This window comes from Neolamprologus multifasciatus, chromosome 8 (genome assembly GCF_963576455.1).
Source record: "Neolamprologus multifasciatus chromosome 8, fNeoMul1.2, whole genome shotgun sequence".
In the NCBI taxonomy this organism is placed as follows: Eukaryota; Metazoa; Chordata; class Actinopteri; order Cichliformes; family Cichlidae; genus Neolamprologus; species Neolamprologus multifasciatus.
In genome coordinates, this window is record NC_140446.1 from 10516302 (window position 1) to 10537396 (window position 21095).

General features: G+C 40.1%; 1 protein-coding gene across 2 annotated transcripts in view; it reads right to left on the minus strand.

The window, feature by feature from the left end:
• The window catches only part of dock1 (dedicator of cytokinesis 1), a 207013-nt gene that overhangs the window by 166426 nt on the left and 19492 nt on the right, over positions 1–21095 (minus strand). Inside the window, exons 2-14 of one of the 2 annotated variants that reach the window (XM_085170992.1) lie at positions 17402–17485; positions 17042–17082; positions 16849–16904; positions 15967–16063; positions 12977–13125; positions 12238–12373; positions 9955–10112; positions 9563–9644; positions 8926–9061; positions 7804–7876; positions 5237–5376; positions 3748–3873; positions 2144–2268 (exon numbers count right to left, since the gene is read on the minus strand). In XM_085170992.1, the coding sequence (XP_085027118.1) occupies positions 2144–2268; positions 3748–3873; positions 5237–5376; positions 7804–7876; positions 8926–9061; positions 9563–9644; positions 9955–10112; positions 12238–12373; positions 12977–13125; positions 15967–16063; positions 16849–16904; positions 17042–17082; positions 17402–17485 (1403 nt within the window). The remainder of the gene's footprint in view (positions 1–2143; positions 2269–3747; positions 3874–5236; positions 5377–7803; positions 7877–8925; positions 9062–9562; positions 9645–9954; positions 10113–12237; positions 12374–12976; positions 13126–15966; positions 16064–16848; positions 16905–17041; positions 17083–17401; positions 17486–21095) is intronic. The other variant, XM_085170993.1, reaches the window with a different exon arrangement.

Sequence of the window (21095 nt, forward strand, 5' to 3'; positions counted from 1 at the left end):
CTCTAGCAGTGCTGCTCCTTCTCTAAGTGGCCAGGATTTCTGACAGCTCCAGATTTCACAGAGGGTGAAAGTGGCTAGGGTCTAACTACAGGTGAGAAGAGTTTCTGGAGGGGTGCTAATCAAAGTCAAAGGTAATAAAAAGTTACTGTCCAGCCTCCACAAATCCTGTAGGATTTGGAGGAAAGAGGAAGGATGACAAACACCAGAGGCAGAAAGTCACACGGAAAGAGAATGGACAGAGAAGAGAGGATCAGAAGCCTGAGGGAGACAGAAATGAAAAGGAAAAGAAAAAACCCACAAAAAGCAAAACCCACAAATTTAACCTGTTAAAAAACTGTGTGAGGAGAGAGAGTTATTTCAAGTGCCTAGTATTTTTATATATATATGCATCTTTAAAATGAAAACAAGACTTTTTTTATTTTGGAATAAAAGCCGAAAAACCAAGTTTCTGTTATCAAGAAAGAGACTTTCACCCCATCAAATCCATGAAGGGTAAGGAAGAATTTAACCACTTCTTGCATTTCTTGTAACAAGGGAGCTTTTGCAATGCAACAGCAACATGGTGACATCACTTCTAGATGGGATCGATCTCTCTTGATCTTTGCTCTCTGCTGTCACTGACTTTATTTATTATACCGCAAAGGCTCAGACAACCTTGAACACAGACCTTCAGCGAAACATAATGACACGGGGTGGGAATTCACACATCAAATTTGTATCCGTTTCAGCTTATCGTAGCTGTATTTGTCTCATACTAGGTTCTCGCTTCAAAACGTTGCAGCGTTTTCTTCTTCTAAAGAAACTTTAACAGCTAAAAATGTGAAACATGAGGAAATGGTACAATTTTCCAACACTATTCTGCTCTAAAAAGCTTGGGACACTATATAAATGTATTTTATGTCTTATATGCTTCCCTAATCTATTTGAGAAATCTCTCTTTATCGCACTCTCACTAAAATACACACAGTTTTGCTTCATCGAGCGCTACAAATTCGAAAAGTCTCTCTCTCGTACCTGGCTGCATTGATTTGTATAAAATTCAGTTTACTTGATCGAGGGTTATGACTCAGTCAGTGGCTAAAATTTAGGTATGACTGATTAAAGTCGATGTGGTTTATTAAAACAAATCTGCAATAAGTCTGCCGCACAGCATACCAAAGGCCAATCCAAAAGTTAAGTTACTCAATTCAAATCAAATTCAAAGTAACTGACAATAAACTAGAAAACAGATGTTACCTGTATTGTTGCTGTTAACTTCTTATATTTGAATAGACTTTAAGAAGTCAGTAGTGTTTATGGGGTAGGTTGTCAACTGCTGTTTGAGGTTAACAACTGCTAATATTTAGAATTCTTAGAATAAGCTTGCACCTACATTAAGTGTTGGTTTCACTCAAATATCATACTTGCACCTCCCTGCAAGACCAAATGATCGCCTTTGTAGGTGTAACAGCTTATCTATGCATCTTATATATTCTGATGGGTATTCACAAAAAAAAAAAAAAAAAAAACCTCAACAAGTGCACATAAGATTCCAATCCTCATTCTATAAAACACAATTTATAAGCAGAAGCTACTCAAGAATTGATTACTCCTCTAATGTAAGATTAATTAACAGGTTTTTTTACCAAAAACCTTTTACCAAGGTTTTTTACCTGCAGATTGCATTAAAAAAAATACACATTTTGAGACAGCTTGCTTACAAACAATTAGACAGGGGAGAAATGATCCCTCTAACTTCATTAGCAAAGGTAATTAATTACACCAGAAGAAAAATGCTGATTTCACATATCACATCATTATGCTGCCCACGTTGCCTGTCCACATGCCTGAGTTTGTTACTGGCTATGACAACGGCTGATTTTCATGGTAGCGAGCCAAATTTTAGGCTTCTCCATCAGCCACAAAGCAACAATATTACAACTTGTAAACCCTGACAAGCAGCAAAGACATAGTTTCCCTGTGTATCACTCTTCTTTATAAGAGACCTGGTCAGTTAAGTGCAGTGCTGAGCAGTGTGAGACTAAAGGAAGCCAGGTAATATCACAGTCTGTCTGAGAAACCACTTGGTTACAGCGCTCATGTCCTGAATGCTGAGAGCACAGGAAAAATACCAAAGCAGTAGGTTAACATTCCTCGGCCGTACCTCGAGCTTCTTGCCGTCCTCATCATAAACCGACATGGTCACCTCAACGTTTTTGGGGGTTGTCTTACTCCCTTTGTCAAAATCCCCCTGAACCAGAGTCACGTAGATGTCGTTTCGCACATCCCCTTTAGGAAATAAAGAAAAAGAAAAACAAGAAATGAGAAACCACCAACGCTTCGACGCTTCTTAGGGCTTCAGGTTTATCCTTTTCAATAATATTAATATTACAGCAACACTGGATATTATATGTATGGCTGACTTCGCCCCATTAAATAAATAATGTCTTGGGTTTTTTCTGTATTACAAATATTTTATGAACTGCAACCATTTTCAGTTAAGTAGGACACTGGATAAAACACTGATTTGCAAATCAATTAAACCCCATATTTAACTACTTTTTTTTTTTTTTAAATACTACTACTATAAATAAATACTTTTAAATAAATGTTCATTTTGAGTTTGACCCCCTTTTTTTATAAACTGAACAGGGACAACTGAAAATATTAAAAGAAAACACCTGCTGGGTGAAAAAAAAGACAATTCATTAAATTATTTAGTAGCATCACTGTGTATAAAAAGAATATTATGGGAAGGGCTCACCGCTCTGTGGGAAATACTACAACAACTTAAGAATTTGGAATAGTTGTGATGTGGGATCTCCCAGGTAGCACTGCATTAAAAATGCAAACCCATTGTGAGTTAACACATCGTTTTCCTTGCTTCCACTGATGCAAGTTTAAACTCCACTACGCAAACAATCACATATCAAGAAGACGCAGAAGAACCGGATCCTTCTCTGGGCCAGAGCTCATTTATGATGTATTGAGGTGACATGGAAATCTGTCTTGTGATCTGACCAATAAAAATATAAAAGCCTTTCGGCGCTCTATGAAGAGAGCATGTTATCAGTGCACATGATGCTATGAGGGTGTACTAATGCACCACTTGTACGAGTTTTGAAAGCACTATTAATGCTGAAAAATCTATTTTGGAGCTGGACGTGTCACCTTCCACATTGTGTCTTTTTCATGGCGGAGAGCCTAATTTCAGGTTACTCCATCAGCTACAAAGCATCAATATTACAATTAGTAAATTCTGACAGGCAGCAAAGGAATACAATTGTGCATCGCTTTGCTTTATTGGAGACCTGATCAGTTAAGCGCCATGCTGAGAAAGCACAGTATATCACAGCTTGTCTGAGACACTGAGAACATTTGAAGAACTGAGAAATGAAAAATACAACAAAGGAGGCTTCAGACTGAGTCGCTTTGAATCTTATAACAAGGAAGAATGTTGCTCTAATGTGAAATGTGTAGCCAGTCTTAAACATCCTTTAAGGGTGTTTAGCAAAAAGAATATCAGAGGTGATGCGAGACGGTCATACACCTGCCCTCATCCAAATGTTTTTAATTAAATATTGTCTAGCTTCTCAGTTAAATATGGGGATTCAATCATTTTCAAATCATTTCAGTCGGTTTTTATTTACATTTTACACTGAATCCTGACTTTTTTCTGTAACAGGGTTATGAACCCCGCTGAAAGCATTCAGCCATTTAGCCAGGGAACTTTCTGAGGCAGGCGGCAAAGGGGAAGCTTTTTAAAACCTGGCATAATTATCTCAGGAAAGCCCATCTTGCGAGCCACGGCTGTCGATCGGTCCACAAGGTGGGGGAAATCCTTTCTTATCTGATGGATGTCTCCAGGAAGCAGCTTCAGAGTGACCCACAGGCCTGGTAATGGAAAGAAGAAAAGGAAGTGAGGCATGAAGTAAAGCAGTATGTCATGAGGAGATGGGTAAAGAGGCATAGATCAACTCTAGGGAAAGTGATTCATTTTTGTGTGTTTTGCTTGGTTCAAAGTTGGGTGTGGTAAGCTGCTGTGCTACAACACAAGTACGGTTTTATTGTATTAGAGAGAAAATCTCTGAACTATTTATAGTCTATATTGTTTTACCGTTTGATCTGTTTGTACCAAGTCTTTTAATTTTTTTTTAACAATCTGACACCAGTAGCTGCTCTGACTTTCTTCTGGTTGGGAGAAATCCTTGGCTCTTTTTCCAAAATGCATGGCAAGCCAGTTTCAGCTCTGTAAGCACATTTAAAGGTGGCTTCACTCACTCTTAATATTCTCTAGGGGGGAAAAAAAGACCCATGGAGTCACAGCTTTGAAGAAGAAATGACTGAATGGATCAAATTAAAGCAGTCTGTAGTGCTCTTGTTCACAGGCCACAAGAATGAGTGGTCCTTGTGAACCTTAGAGGCTTTACTCACTTACACTTTATGGGCCCCATATTGCTATGAGTGACAAATCCCTCACTAGGTTAGCTGGAAGTCTTTTGATATGCGGACATGACCGAAACAGCTGCTGCGAGTACTCCACTGTTCTTCCCAGCGAGGGTCAGGGCAGACCTGACATTTATCCAAGTACATCTTCATTGGGCGTGACAACACCATGGAGACTGTCATGTTATTTCCCCTCCTCAGCAGCACAAATCCCTCAGATGGTGAAGGTTGTTCTTCTCAGCACAGATGTCGAGTCCTTGATAAGCGCCATTCTTCACAAAAGTCTCACCAGCTTAATCAACAGCTGGATCGCTTGGATACTGTAGTCCTGGCGATGAGACCGACTATTTATAGTGTGAGCAGTAATTTATGGTGTGAGCGCTAAGAGTAAATTGTGTTTTTCATTAGCAAGTGGAACAGTTTTACTGCCTTGCAAGTATGTTGGGGTTAATAGTACCTTGTACAAAAAAAGAACTAAAATAAAAAAATAAGGCTTGTACTGACTAAAAAAAAGATTTTTAGCAGCGTCTGATTTAATCAAAAGATAAAATAGTTTTTTTTTTCTCCTGGTTCATGTGAGGTGATGATGGCAAGGACAATTTGACAGAAAACTGGGCTTTTTTCAGATGTTTTGAATTAAAAGAAACATTCTTGACTAAATGAAACCCAAATGAAGGAAGAAAATAAAAGAAAGAAAAAATAATTTTATAACAGTTTTTCCGTCGCCTGTACAAAGTGTACAAACGCCCGATGTACTGAGGCGAGTTTCTTCCTTGGCCTCGGTTCCTCTATCAGAACTGTTGCACTGTACCTTGGCCCTTGTGATTGACCTCTTTGGCGGTGATAACTTTGTTGATGACTGTCTGGAGGAAGTCATTCTCCCCTGCCACCCTGGGTGAAAAACGGGAGATGTTCAGCTGCTTGTGGCGAATGGCGTCATCCAACGCTAGCCTGCAGTACGTACACACCAGGCAAACACCACGGAGAAGGAGAGGTGGCAGGAACAGGAGGAGGAAGAGGAGAAGGTGGAGGAGTGGGGCAGGAAGAGCCATAAAGTGATGGTTGTAAGAAGGGGAGTGGGATGAGGGACAGACAGAGAGAAAAGAGAGACACACCGAAGAGTGATGCGAATACCATGACAGACACAAAGCCACTTGTTAGCAGTTAACAGCGAGCCAGGATGGGTCATGAAAGAAACACAAAGAAAAATGATCATTTAGGAAATTAAGTCCAGTCAGTATCCATAGAGCAACAGTATCAGTGTGAATGCTGACATTCCCAAGTTTGCGTTTTTTTCCCTTTTATTTTTAAAGATGCAACCCCCCCTAAAAAAAACCCCAGAAAAAAATCCAATCTCAGAAACAAACTCTGCTTAGCATCAGAAAAAACACTAAAATATAAGTACCAAGTATAACATGTTTTGTACTCCGTAGGGCAACAAATTAATTGAAACAGCTGATGCACAGAGCATAAAAAGTAGCAGATGTGATCTGGGAGGCACCACATGTGTGGCAGCTGTCACAGAAAAGTGCGTTGTGGGCAAAGATGGCGTCTGCTGTGTAGAGGCTTCTTAACAAGCAGAAGGAGATGAGCATGGAGAAGACGACTGTAGTGATGCACGGAGGAAGCAATAAAGAATCTCTGCCCCTCGCACTGTTTTCAGTGTCTCCCATCTTAAACCAAAATCAATCCAAGCAAGGAAGATGAATAAGCAACAACAAACATTTGCACATTCAGACACTAAATTCACTCAAACATTGTACAACAACCACCAAAAGACAGATTTTGACTTAAATTTGCATTTCTAAAATTATGTTATCTTTAACCTTCAAAATGTCAAAACTGAGTGGCCACTTGATTAGTTACACCACTGGTTGTTCATACAAATATCTATCGAGTCGAGACGACCTCCTGAAATATGAGCATCAGAACAGGGAAGAAAGATGATTTAAGAGACTTTGAACACAGCACGGTTGCTGCTGCCAGATCTGATGAGTCTTAATTTCTGCTGCAACACCCAGAGGGCAGTGTCAGAATTTAGTGTAAACAGCATGAAAACACTGATCCATCTTGCCTTGTATCCAAGTTTCAAGTTCTTGGGACACTTTGGGCTTCTTAGTGCTAACTGAGCACCACTGAAACACCACAGCCAAGTATTGTAGCTGACCATCTCCATCCATTTATGACCACAGTGTACTCATCTTCTGATGGCTGTTCCAACAAGACAACGAGCCACGCCCCAAAGCTCAAATGACTTGAAAATAACAAGTTATTTGTACTTCTTGGCCTCCACGGTTACCAGATCTCAATCCAGTTGAGCACTTCTGGTATGTGGTGGAACAGGAGATTTGCATCATGGATGTGTAGCTGACATAGCTACAGAAACTGCAATGCTATCATGCAAATTTTGAGTTTTTCCAGCACCTTGATGAACCTATGCAACTAAGAATAAGGCAAAAGGGCTTCTAAACTGATACTGGGAAGGTGTAACTAATAAAGTGGCCAGTCACTATATGAACTTCCTGGAGCCCAAGAGGATGCCTTTAAAGTAGGGACTTGGCTGGCTAACAGCATTAATCTAAAATAGAGAATATCAGTCAATTTCAGTATCTCACAAGAGCTGTCATTTTTTTTCCTGCCACTCAACTATCGTTTATTACTGAATTGACATGTCAGTACAGCTTGTTTGTTTTTTTTACACATGCATTTTGTTAACCTGAAAACTCACTTGAGTCTTAAATCTAATGTCTGTAAGATTATCGTCAATTTATCATATTTAAATTTCTGTTTGGCTGCCAGAAGCCAAATCACACCACTGTGTCGCGTTTTCTAAACGGCTCCTTCGCTTCCTTGAAAACACATTATTAAGCTTCTGTTTCAAAACTTGCTCTGTTTTTGAATGGCAAATATTCACACTTGGACATAAATAACTCCTTGTAAAACCTCTAATTTCCATGATTTATGCTCACAAATAAGCCCATTAAGTGAGGTGATCAGCAAGCTAAACTGCCTGAATGTGAGGCATTTCAATTATGCCGGAAATCACGTTAAGAAAAAAGGTTGCTCTGCCTCTTTACACTATCCTACAAAAATGGTAGCAGTTAATGAGATTGCCTTAATTGAGTCAGCGGGGAATAGGGGAGTGTTACAGTCTTAAAACCCCTTCTAATCTGGTGTCAAGGAGACAAAACTTGTAGAAAGAAAAACGACACTACCTTTTCTGATATACAGTGTATACCTAAAATAATGGATGACATTTTAAGCCATAAAATGTACCAGTCTTGCTTCTTTTATTTATTTTTTGGCAAGTTTATCCAAAACTTAAAGGACCTCTATGTTAAATGTGATTTATTTTGTGCTTCAGCACAATGCACTTACGGCTGAAATGGGATAAAGTGCTGCTTATCCTCGTCGTCCATTTTGCCTGTTATGATGTCAGTGACATCCATTACTGTGGAAAAAGGAGAGAGGTGGGGGTTAAAACATTCTCAAGGCCTGCAGAGTGTAGCGTGGCTATGAAAGAGATCCAGAAAACTGCATGGTGGGCCACATCAGGGGGTAAAAGCTGTCTCAGCCAATGTTGGGATTTTCTTTGATGAGCACTAATTAAGTCAGAGGCTGAGCTGTGAGGGGAAAATCTGAGTAGTGGTCACAATGTGCGAAAGCCTTTTGAAGCTTAAAACAAACAATGATTAAATATGAAATGAAGTTTCTTTAAATAGCTGTTACAGCGAAGTGAACAGGAAGATCATAAGGTGACGTAGCATATGCTAGAATTATGAGTCCTTCTTTACAACAAGACGCATGATTTATTTATTAATTTTTTTCCAGTTTGCTTTGTGTGCGCGTTTGAATGCAGGCATTTGAGTCGGAAAAACCTGACAGCAGAGCTTGCCGACGAAACAGGAAATGCATTCTCAAGTCTGTCTGTTGGACAGACCAGTTAGGTTGCAACTAAAGATAACACAAAAATAAAAATGACACTGGCGCCAAAGTTTACAGCAGGTCACCTTAGCTGTGTGAGAGTCAGCAAACCTTTATAATTGTGCCTAAAAAAAGAGCGAATTTCAAAAAAGCTTTCCATCACGCTGTGTACAGCGGCAATAATGATGATGTCTAAAGATAGGCCGTCATAAATCAGGTTGTCATTTACCTTCCCCTCAAGTGGCACTGGAAAAAGAAAAAAAGACACCGAGAGAGGGGCGTAATTTTCTCTGTTGGATAACTGTGGGCAAAATGGCAATCTAATTAGTTTACGATACGCCTGGCAGCTTGCCAAAAGGCAATAAATCAAAACTTCCCCCCCCTTTCATTTAGCTGGAAACCTCTCAATTTTACCCAAATATATTTACTCAACCACGCAAGGCACAATACTTACTTTTACCACAATGCAAAACAAGAACTGGTACACATTATGATATTCAAGCAAAGCCGGGGCTCTATAACAGAGCAGCTTATTCCATGCAGAAGATCATGAAGTCTCCGTGCTGTCTTCTGTACCTGCCACTCCAAAGGGTCTTCTCAGACCTGACGTCAGCTTCTTGGTGTTGTTGTCTCGTAGCTCCATCCGTCCAACTCTTACAATCTGACACACAAAGCTGATCTTTTCTCTCTTCAGATCTTCGCTACCCAAGTCCTGAAGAGGTGTAAAGGAAACAAAAAGTTATAACAAAGCGCCTTAGAGTCACTAGAAATCCCGGGCTGTTTCAATCAGATTGTACAACACAGGGATGAAAATCCTTTGGAAAACACAATTGGATTTAAAGCCCCATCTGACAGCAGCCTTTATCTGATCGATTAATAGCACTTTCTGCGGTGAAAATGAGTTTACCTAAAAGCCAAACATTTTACCGCAAATTGCTTCAGCAACATATGTGATTGTGTCCACAGATTCATTTTTCCAAACCTTGGAACGTCCTCCCAGTGGCTCACTCACTCACTCACACTGACCCTTCTGCCCTTGGGCATCCATCAGATAGAGGTCTTAGTAAATACATACAGAAAGCTGGGCTCTTTCTGAGAGAGCTTAACAAATACAGGCTCTGCAAACAGGCTCCCACGTGCTTCGTAACAAGGCTGAATAAACACTGAACTACAGGCGAGTGTGCGCACACTATAATCACATACAAACACTCACTGTGAAGACTGCCCGCAGATTATGAAGCTGGTCGATGTCTTTTACTAGGCCACAGCTTGACCATTTTACCAAGTAGTTTTCACTGTAAGGGAGAGACGTCAGGGGGGAGGAGCATGACGTTCACAGGTGAAACAAAAACAATACAGTGAATTCAGACACTGAGATTAACAGCATTAACATCAGTTTCCTTCAGAGCTACAGAACCTTGAATGTTAATCCAGACATTAGTCTGCTTGACTAATGCTGGAGGCATATGTAACACTCCTCAGCTGAGCAGCTCAACACAATAATTTGCTGTCACAATCCTGAAACAACAGCAAATCCCTGGGCAGCAGGACTCACATAGCATGTGTGCGTATATGGTGAGAGCGTGGATGAATGAAAGGGTTTACCTGATGAACTTGGACTCCACTGGGTCGTAAAGCGACATGAGCACCTCTGCATCTTCGCCAATCTTACACACCACATTCTTCAGAGTCACAAAGAGGGCGAAAGCTGGCGTGGAAGCGAACTTTGCTTGCCTCGTCAGATCAATATTCTGCTTCTGAGACTGAGAAACAGAGAAACGGAGGGGAATCAGCAGTATCACACGTTGTTCGTGCGCAGCAGTGTATTGAGAGAGAAACAGTGCTGATGCCAGCTGTACATTGGATTAAGACTAGCCACTGTGGTTTGTTTTTTTCACAAAAGAAAAAAAATCTAACAAGTTAAAAAGCTCCTAATATCTTTCACATTGAATAAAAAGGCCTTTACATTTACTTGATCTCCAGGACTGCATATACAGTAAAAGAACCGATTCCCTAGCCTCCTTCAAAAATATGCTGCGGTCACGTCATTAATATTCATCGTGTTGACCTGGACACTTTCTTATTGGCCATCCATATGCATTAAAGACCTCCAAAGGAAAGGTCACGTACGATGAGACCACATAACTGCAGGGCACTTAGTGGCTGGCACTCCCTACATACTGCAAACTGACATTCAGGTGTGGTACACCACTGATAAGCCAAGTAAAATAGATTGGGAATCTGGCACGGCTCCTGACTTTCTAAAGAAATCAAGCATTTTAGTGTACCAGGATTGGCTCCATTTGTCCTACTTTTAATCCAAAGCTGTTCAAATGCCAAAACGTCATCGCAGATTGAATCAAAGTGGTTTAGGTCATCTTTTTGGAAAACGGAACAGTAAAACAATCTGTATAGAAGTTCATCAGTACAGATGGGTTAAAAAGAGGCAGAGACAGTGTTATCATACCAATGGCTGATGTGTTTAACATGTTAACCCCTTTAGTTTAGCATTTTATCATGCTATCATCACACACACTTTAGCAATAAACACAAAGCACAGGGAATGTCGCTGTAATTTGTCATTAACTGAGGTACTGGATACAGTGAAACATCCGCTTCCGGTGAACAGTCTATAGCAGCGGATTTTCACAGACCGGTCTTTAAGGTGTCGCGGATAAATGCAACAAAATAAAATGATATGACCAAGACACAAACTGGTATTTTGTAAATATAATAATAAACACAAATTCACTGTGCAATTGTGTAACTTTATTAGCAGCGTCCTCCTGAAATTCGCCAGCAACATTGAGAGTAACATCCTCCTCTCTGCTCCTTAATGCTCCCTAGTCGCTATGGTAATGCTGAAATATTCCTTTCAAAATAAGACACACAACTTCAACACAGGAAAAAACCCAGGGGAACCGTGTTAACGATAATAACCCTAAAAACCATAAATTTCATACCCGAGCATCAACTCTCGCGGCCCAGTACCAAACGACTCACGCCTGGGGGTTGGGGACCGCTGATCTACAGCACACAAAAACTACTGGTAACTGAATCAGTAAAGATTATCTAGTAGTTGAGACTGGACCAAAGGGGTGTACCATGGAAGCTAAAGTCACATCACCACTAATCTTAGCCATTTCATGGCTGAGATTACAGATATTATTTTGGATGAAGACTGGCAGATATTATTGCAGAAGACCAGCTCATTATCTTTTACAGTCACGTAAAAAAGTAAGTAATAAAAAGAAAGATTGAAACAGCTGTGCCTAAACTGCACAGAAAACCAAACAACTTTGTCTGATGTCCTTACTGTGGAAATCTGTGATTACCCTTCTTGTTTTTATTTCTTTTTTAATGCAAACACTATAATCGTTATAGCTATAAATGCTTGATTGACCAGCTGAGATTCGATGACGCAGAAGGAACAAGATCATGATGTGATCTGTGTTCATTCACACTGTGCGCTAATGGGCATTTGCTAAGCTTTAATATAGTATCTGGATAATAGAGCTGTCCCAAATACAATATTCTGGGCCTTAGAGGTTCAGTAGTGCTGAACAAGAACAATAATAATCATTAGGAATTGCTAAATGAGACTTAACTAGAGTCTGGTGCTGTGCTTTGATTTCTGCTGATACCTGAAGTGGGACAGCTAAACTACATACCAACAAAAGTGTTGTTGTTTTTTTATATATAACAAACTCCCTGGATTTGTTATATTTGCTAGATATTTGTTACATAGCTGCTGCTGGGTTTATGAAAAGTCACAAAGTTGGCAACAGTAAATTTCAGAATCGAAAAACTTGCAAATCAAATGTCTTTCCAACAAGCAAATAACAGTAATATATTCAGTTTTTCTCTCTACTGAGTTTGTCTGTTTACCTTCTCCTCTTGGATCCGGTCCTCAATTTGTTTGGAAGCTGCCTCGTGTGCCCTGAACAGGCTGATGGTGCTGGTGAGCTCTGGGTCCAGTATGTTTCCATCTTTGTCTCTGACCACCAGATCAAGATCCAGGTACCTTGCATAAATAGAGGGTAGAGTTAACAAGCGCTCAGACCCACCAAGACAGTGTGCACTTGTCAGAAAGGAAACAACACATTTTATTTATAAACATGTACTCCTGTCACCTTATTTCCTGCCCAAATTCTACCTCATATTCATAACCTCGGCTCCACTGTTTTCTTTCTAAACCTATCTTTCTGCTATGCAGGGGAGCCAGAAAAAACAACAGTATATGTCTACATATACTCAGTGCTGCATTTCATCAGCTGATCACTACTTGCTTCTGAGGGAAAATTCATTTCTCTACCTGGCCAAAGGTTCAAAATTTCATCACAGGAGCAGAAAAGAGCTTCACGGTTTTCATTTCCAACGTATTTTCTAGGCCCACTGCAGATAGTGCAAGAGCTGTCATTTCATGATGGAATACAGTGCAGTTTGCTGAAGCTAAACCCCATCAGTTTGTTCTCAAGCTAAGTGATGACCTGTCATTTTCTATTGACTGACACTGCTGACCTCTTCCAACAAGACTTGTTTTTTCCGGATAGATTTGAGGATAAAGGGATATAAGCCATAGGGAGAGAAGGAAAAATATAAAACACTCTCACAGCTGAAGACTCACTTGTTGCCATAGTCTATCTTGGAGGTGACTTTCTGTTTGAGCTCACTCAGCTCGTCCTGTGGGAGGGTGCCGGACAGAATCTGTGAACGCCATTCAATGAGGTCGTAGATCATGTCACGGACACAGTTGAACATCTCACGCTTGTCTCCCTGTTAGGCAGAACAACAATGTACAGCTTAGACACATTAGGAAAAGCTAAGACAAAAAGGTACTCTAGTAGAAACTTGCACCTCAGTTTTTGGCTATAATGTGGTGATAAGCACCAGCCAGGGCAGGGAAGATGATGACTTAATAAAAACCTTTTTTGTGTATCCGCAATGTTTGTTGAAAGTGTGTCTCTAAACTTTTGATATATTTATTTTAGTTTAAATGTAACTTTTATTTATTAAAGAAGTCATGTAAAGACTGTATAAATAAGATGGATGTAGCTTCCAGGCATAAAAAGTGAAGCAAATGTAATGACCACTAGAGGGCGACTCCCATGGTTGTAAAACAGGGGTGTCCAAACTCCGTCCCGCGGGCCAACTGTGGCCCACGGTCCATTTTTAATTGGCCCGCAAGTAATTTTATAAAAAGAATAGAATATGGCCTGCACTTCAACTTTTGCTTGAGTGTATTGCACTTCTTAGTTTTAACACCAGGGGGAGCTACTGTTGATCAAGGCAGTTGCTCCACCAAAAAGGACAATCACAGAAGAAATGTAGCCCAAGTTACTAAACATGGCAGAACCAAAGAAGCGAAAGGTAGAAAGTGAATGCAGAAAATTTCAGACACGGTGGGAGAGTGAATATTTCTTCAAAGAATTCAAGGGGAAGTGTGTCTGTTTGATCTGCACTGAAACTGTGGCAGTTATGAAAGAGTATAATGTACGACGTCATTATGAAACCCAACATCAGGCCTATGCATCCTACACTGGTGCTGAGCGAGAGCAGAAATTAAAGCAAAGGGTAGCTCTCCTGCGGGGTCAGCAACAGTATTTTTTTCGTGCTCAAAAGGTCCTGGAAAATGCTCCAATAGCCAGCTATGAGGTCGCCCAACTCATCGCAAGACATGGCAAGCCTTTTTCAGATGGAGACCTCATAAAACACGGCCTCGTTAAAGTCACCGAAATAATGTGCCCGGAAAAAGTGCAGGACTTCAACAACGTCAGCATGTCCAGAAATCCAGTTGTTGAAGACTCGTCAGCCAACATTAAACTGCAACTGTCTGATAAAGCTGTGCTTTTGATTTTTACTCCATCGCATGCAATGAGAGCACCGATGCCACAGACACCGCACAGCTGCTATTTTTTTGCGGGGAGTGGACGAGAGCACGAGCGCTTTAGGTGAGTAAAAAATATATTCCACAGTACCCGTGTGTTAATGTGCAGGTACACATGCTTCAAATATCAATAACGCGCATCAATTCTGTCACTACCCTGCTTTTGCACACCACTTTCTTATATGTGCTTTTCTTGTTAACACACAGAGTACACACCGCTGTGCACAGCGCACGCACACGCAAAGTCAGCTGATCTCATCTGATGCAGATTTGCTCCTTGATCAAGTGACATTTGTCTGGATTTTTGGCACGAGTGGCGTACGATCAGCACCGCAGCTGGATGGCCCGATTTACATACCCAGCGCAGCTGATACTCACCAGAATAAGTTACTAAAATTATATGCACTCCTGTTATTAAGTCCAGTTCAGTCTGTTAATATTGATAACGGTTTCAAACGAACGTTAATAGGTGTGTTGCTAAGCCTAATAACTTAAATAACAAACTTGAAATGTACCCGTCACACTTTCCCCTTTATTGTTTTTTCTCTGTGCTGTAAATCTTCTGTCTAAGAAGAAATCTGAGGCTGCTGTTCTGAGAATGAGCTACCAAAGCTTTTTCTGAGTAAATCAATAAAGATCCATTTATGGAAAGCTGTGATGAAGGCAGTTTTGTCTTTAATTATATTCAACAATATAACATATTCAACCACTTTTAAGTGATTTTTCTAACTTTAATACACTAAAGTTAAGGTTATATACCTAATTTCTGTAAGTGGCCCAGCCCCTCCTATATTTTTATGTATGTGGCCCTCAGTGAAAAAAGTTTGGACACCCCTGCTGTAAAACAACACAGATTTTATAGAAGTCTGTGGAAGGATAGCCCTGCCCTGTCTATCGCCCTAGTAAACAGTTTCAAGATTAGTTTATGGACTAAATCGGTTTAGATTCATGTTGAATATACAACATCACTTCACCCTATAAGTTATAGCCCTCACTAGTGCCTAGGAACACGATAACATTTAATGTTTCACCATGTGATAAGTTGCTGGCATCTGAGCACTCAGCATCCCTCAATTTTTCAGTTAAATGCACACTTCAGTCGTCATGTCCAGTTTTAAAATAGCAAGATTAAGCCCTAGTCACACCGGCCCAGAGACTGCTGAATGTTCCCCTGGCAACCACACAAAGTTCTTGTGACCTACGGCGACTGCTAAATGACGAAATTCTAAGTGCAATTTGCTAGGGGGTTGGTGTTTGGGAAATACACTTTTTTTTCTTAGTGTGCTTGACAGGGGGTCACCTACTGGTCTCTAGGTCTGTGTGGCTGGGGATTTATTGGTACCAAGCAAACTGCTGCGTTTATGGCTTCATAACAGGGCTTTGCTAACCAATAGGTGACGGCACAGTGGCTCCATTTTTCTTTTATAATCTTATACTTTTATGTTTTTCTCTTACCCATTTTCTTTTATTTCTATAGATACAAGTGAGTCCAGGTAAGCTGGTTACAAGCAAAAATCTGTTAAAGCCACTGAGTCAGCATAAAATAATAGATTTTTTGTATTTTACAGGAAATCCTCCAAATAGTATTTACCAATGAACATGAAAATATGACAAAAAACAATTGGTGAAATAGAAATAAACAAAAAAAGGCAAATAAACCATAAAATAATGCACATTATCCTTTTATTAATGTGTGTGTGTTTCCACTGGAGGAGCAAAGGTTGGCTTACCACATATAAGTCCCTCCATATTGTAGCCCACTCCCGCAGTGTTGTGGTAACCTCTTGAACCAAGGGCAGCTCAGTGGGAATGACTGTCTCCTTTTGCCTGCAGTGACAAAGAATGATTTTTTAATTTTTTTTTTTTTACAGTGATTGTGTCCCGTCTGCCCTTTCCTCTCCACATTAAGGTCAGGATTATACTCCCTTACACACAAAGAGAGCTGCAGATAGCATGGACAAGTAGGTATTCTTGTTATATTACTCCATTCTGCTTGGAGTTCTCTTGGAAGACACGCGCACAGTTAGCTGTATTGTAGCAGCTATAATAGGTGGATAAATCCACACGGTCACATCATCACTTGGACCCAAGTAGACCATTAAATAGTCAAGGACGCAGAAAGTATAACATAGGTATAAGATTCATGAACGGACAAGTTGTGTGAGAAGAAGAGAGTTTTCAGCGTCGAGCGTAATCATCACATATATCCTTATATTATATTAGTAAAATCCAACTATTAAAAAATATCAGCGCCTAAAGATTCTCAATTTTATTCAAAGATTCTGAAGTTTGGGTTTCATCTTTGTGTCGTGCTGGTGAAATCAAAGAAGACAGACCAAAACAAAAACAGCGCCACAAGTTGCGCCAAAGCGAACACACATGTCACATCACATCAGGCGCAGACCTTTCCACTGAAACAACCTCCGAGGGTGTCTACAAACAACTTGCACTTTATCTAGTCCCTAATTTTCGCAGCAGATCTATCAACTAAAAAACTTGTTATACACTTACTTCCTGTTTGATCTCTGGTGCCGTCTTTAGCACCGTTTGCTGCTCCTGATAAATATAATATAATAAAGAAGCATTCAGAAATTTGACTTAGCAGTACTGACCCGCTGCCCTCGACCGTGGCCTCTTTCAGGTGTATGTAGCAAGCGGGAAATATGCCCTGGAAGAGAAAGAGATTGAAAAGAGACGTAAGTGTAAAAGCCGAAAGAGCATTTGAAGAACTGAAAAACTGAAGTTGTAAAGTTCAAATGTGTAAGTAGCAAATTTGAGTGTTTAAAATGTAGTTTTTTTGCTCACCTTTTTGGATTTTCTCCTCAGCCTATAGCCTCTGTACCAGTCTAATAAGGAGAACAGTCACAAACCATGTTACACAAGGAGAAAAAAAACCCTCCTAAAACAAATCACAGTTTGCTCCACTAAACATTCTTTTGTTTAAATAAAGGATGACACTAAAGAAGGAAATCACAGTTCTTCCACAATGCAAAACATCAGACCAACTCACGGGTCTGGGATTGCTATCGCCTGCCTTTACAGCAACTAAATATCATTATCACACAATTGATTCTTAGAAATGTACAAAAACTTGACAGAAAAGCCGATGTCCAATGTTGTCGTGTCAGCTCCGATTAAACGTGGCATCAGTAAGCCTGTTCTCACCTTCATATGTCTCAAGTATGTGCACTGTGTCTCCGATCTGCAGTGACAGCTCCTCCTCTCCCCGGGCATCGTAGTTATAGATTGCTGGAGAAGGACGAGAGAAGACAATATAAGAGGAGGAGATATTACAGCAGGAGGAAAAAGGCAATAAAGTGTTTGGCTCCCTTGTGGCGCTAATTGTGTGCCACTGCAATGTGTAGTAGAGGCATCACACATATACTGAATGTCCACCCACACAGTCTAACAGTGATGCTTGGGCCTGGCACCTTCAACGCTGTAATATCAACACATTTTTTTCCCACCTACTGAAAACAAACCAATAAATATGGATAATGCCAAAACAAAAATGATGACAGTAACTTTATGGTGTTCCTGATATATATATTTTTTAAACGGCTCTCAAACAACAAGAAGATGATTTATATGTTAAGAAAAATATACAGTGCTCTCAGAATTGTCTGAAAAATGACAAACATAACCTGTCAAATCGTTGTGTTGGGTTCTACCGGTTATTATTCAGTTATGTGTAATGATTAAAAAAGTAACCACCAAAGTTTGAAATGATTTGTATGATGCAACTTTAAAGAAAAAAATGTTAAAAGACCAAGAGAGCGAATGTGGACGTTTTAACACGCAGATCAAAAAGCAAATCACAGATCATTTGAAATTTCCAACAAATCTATTGAAGTCTCCAATGCTTCCAAGAAAACAGAAAACATATGTTGTAGGGCAACAAAATAACATCAGCTTGGCAAAAGTAAATCTTCCTATCTAATGTCTATTTTATACCCAATTAGGACATTAAAGGACTCTTTTCTTGAAGTCAACCAATAGAGCGCAGGCTATTAACTCTAAAGCCACTGAATCCAGTGCCAACACACACACACACACACACAGTCAGAGCTCCATCAACATGTCAAGGTCAAATTATAAAGACAATAAAATCCTGACTGGTGACACTTGTTCTCTCATTCAGTGAGCAGTAAACAATATGTCACTGTCAAACTGCCAAGCCCAGCACCTGTCTGTCTAAGAGTGCGCAATTGCCCCTACACACGTTTGTGTGCATCTATAGGCACGTGTGCATGTCCTGCTGAGAGCAGGCACACCGAGGTGCTTCAACAAAGGTTTCCAGAGGTGAGTGACTGCTTAATTAAAATAGACCCTCGCTGCAGGCACTGGAGCCTTCCCAGCATGCCGATGGTGAAGCAAGTGAATCAACCATTTCCTTTCTCAATTATCTGCCATCTGAAGAGTTCACTGTACTTCATTAAACTATCACACAGCATTTTAGCTCTTTTTATGTTGAAAAACAGTCAGTTAGCAATTTAAATACTTCTGGAAAGTCCAGGTCATTTTCAGTTAATTTGCAAGTAATGAAAACTGTGATATTATTGGGATTTTTAATTCTGTATAAGGTAAAAGCATTAAAGAACACAATTAGTGATTTATGCCAGATCATAGTTACAAAGCAGCTTTGATTATGCAAAGTTCAAATTAGCAATATAATGTGTGTCAGCTAGAATATAAGTCGGAACATTTTATAACAATCCCCTTTGTCCTGTCCTATTCTGTCACATGTTTTCCCTACCAGCTGGATCTGTGGCACCCAGAGATGGGCAGTAACGCATAATCCGATTACTTTTTTCAAGTAACGAGTAAAGTAAGGGATTACTATTGCAAAAACGGTAATTAGATTACCGTTACTTTCCCGTAGGAACGCTGCATTACTGCGTTACTAAACCCGTGATTTTTTTTTTTTTTTTTGCCAGAATGTCTTATGACAATAAGGTAAGCAATGTTCGTGAAAACAGCTGTGTGCAGATCAACAATGGACAATATATCGAGTGCGGGAGAGAGTATGAGCGTGCAGCGTTTAAAGCGTGGAAGTACTGACCTTACTTTAAGTTTGATTCCATAAAAAGTGACAAAAACATTAGCATCCCTTGTGTGTGGGAAGAAAACTTATTTTTACAGCGAAAAAAACCCCCTAAACTTCCAAGCAAGCACCGAGTGCGCTACCACGTAATGGGAAATTCACAGAGAAACTCCCGGATTCTTCCACTGACCGCCGCGGCACACCTACACCAGGGTAAACCTCCGCCGACCCTACTCCTGCTTTACAGGTGAAAATAGAGAAAAAGGACCACTGAGTCTTTGACTTTATTTATTTTCTGATGTGTTTTACTTGCATCTATTTGAAAGAGTGAGTGTAAACACACACAAAAAAAATTATGTGCTGGAATGTGCAGAAAATAGGTTTAAATATTAAAAAAAAAATTCTTCCAGTCAGAGAATGTTGCATATAATTAAATTTTTTGCTTGATGCATAAAGTTAAAATATTAAAACTAATAAAACAAGTTTTAAAATAGGGACTTTTCCATTTGATTACATTTTGTATGATGGATTATGTAGAAAAAGTACAATTGGGCTGAAAGATCTATCGCTTTATCACCTATTCAGGTTGTAAATCGTGTTTTTAAAAAGTAACTAAGTAATTAATTACTTTTGAAAATAAGCAATCCGTAAAGTAACGGGATTACTTTTTTGGGACCGTAATCAGTAATTAGTTACTGATTACTTTGTTCAAGTAACTTGACCAACACTGGTGGCACCTTTCAAAGCTGGATCTCCACCTGCTTTGGAAGGTACTCTAACCCCACCATCTTGGACCAAAGCTGGCTGGAGATCCGTATCCGCTTTATTGTCGCTGAAACCAGCTTCTCACTTAAATGTCAGGATGTGATATTTGTTACTGAGGCTGGTGATTATATTGTTCAGCTATTTATTTGTCACAAAGCACATGGCAAATAAAATATCCGCAGAGAAGCAACGAATACTCTAAACGTGTGAAAAACACTGAGGTAATGTGGCAGAGAAAATGACAAATTCAGATGTTCAGCATGTGCAAGCAGCCTTAACCGTTACAGTACATGCAGTAAAGAACCTCACTGCATCTGGAGGGCATAAAAACGCATGTGTACCCATTTGATTCAGGCCTGTGTGTGTGCATGTACACGTGCATATCCACAGTGCATTTTGCGCATCCCAGAACAATCCAACGAGTCCACTGAATCTACCAGAACATGACCCATGGGCTGACAATGGAGCAACAAAGGCCCTAGGAAATGAATTCAATGGTACCACACTGAGATACAAAAGGCACCAAGAGGCCTAGAAAGCAACAAAACATCAAAAAGGGAGGTGGGATTAATCTGTGTCGAGGCATCACAGAGTAGGCCAGTCACTCCGCACGCACTGCGCGCTCAATTAAACTACCATTAAGAGTAGCTGGAAACGTCTGTAAAGCCATCAACTGCTGCATGTGTATGTTTGTTTAAAACTGGGCGAGAGGGCCAGCTGATTCAGCGCGAGCAGCAGGTGATCAGAGGGAGAAACAAGACACGAACCGCTCCAATAAAAAGATAAAGCATGACATTTTATCAGTAAATGAGAACTCTATAATCAGTGCCAATGAGACAAGTTTAACAGAGTTTAGAGAGTTGGCAAAATCATCACTGGGCAAGAAGTACAATTGTAAAATGAACACAAGCAACACCCTGGGAAGATGCTGACTGAGTGACAACCATCAAACTCTGACATGAGAGAAGATGGTGCAATTGAGCAGAGAAACTAAAATGCTTCTTGTCACGTGAGGATGGGGGGGGGGGCTAAATGACAGCTCTGATTACT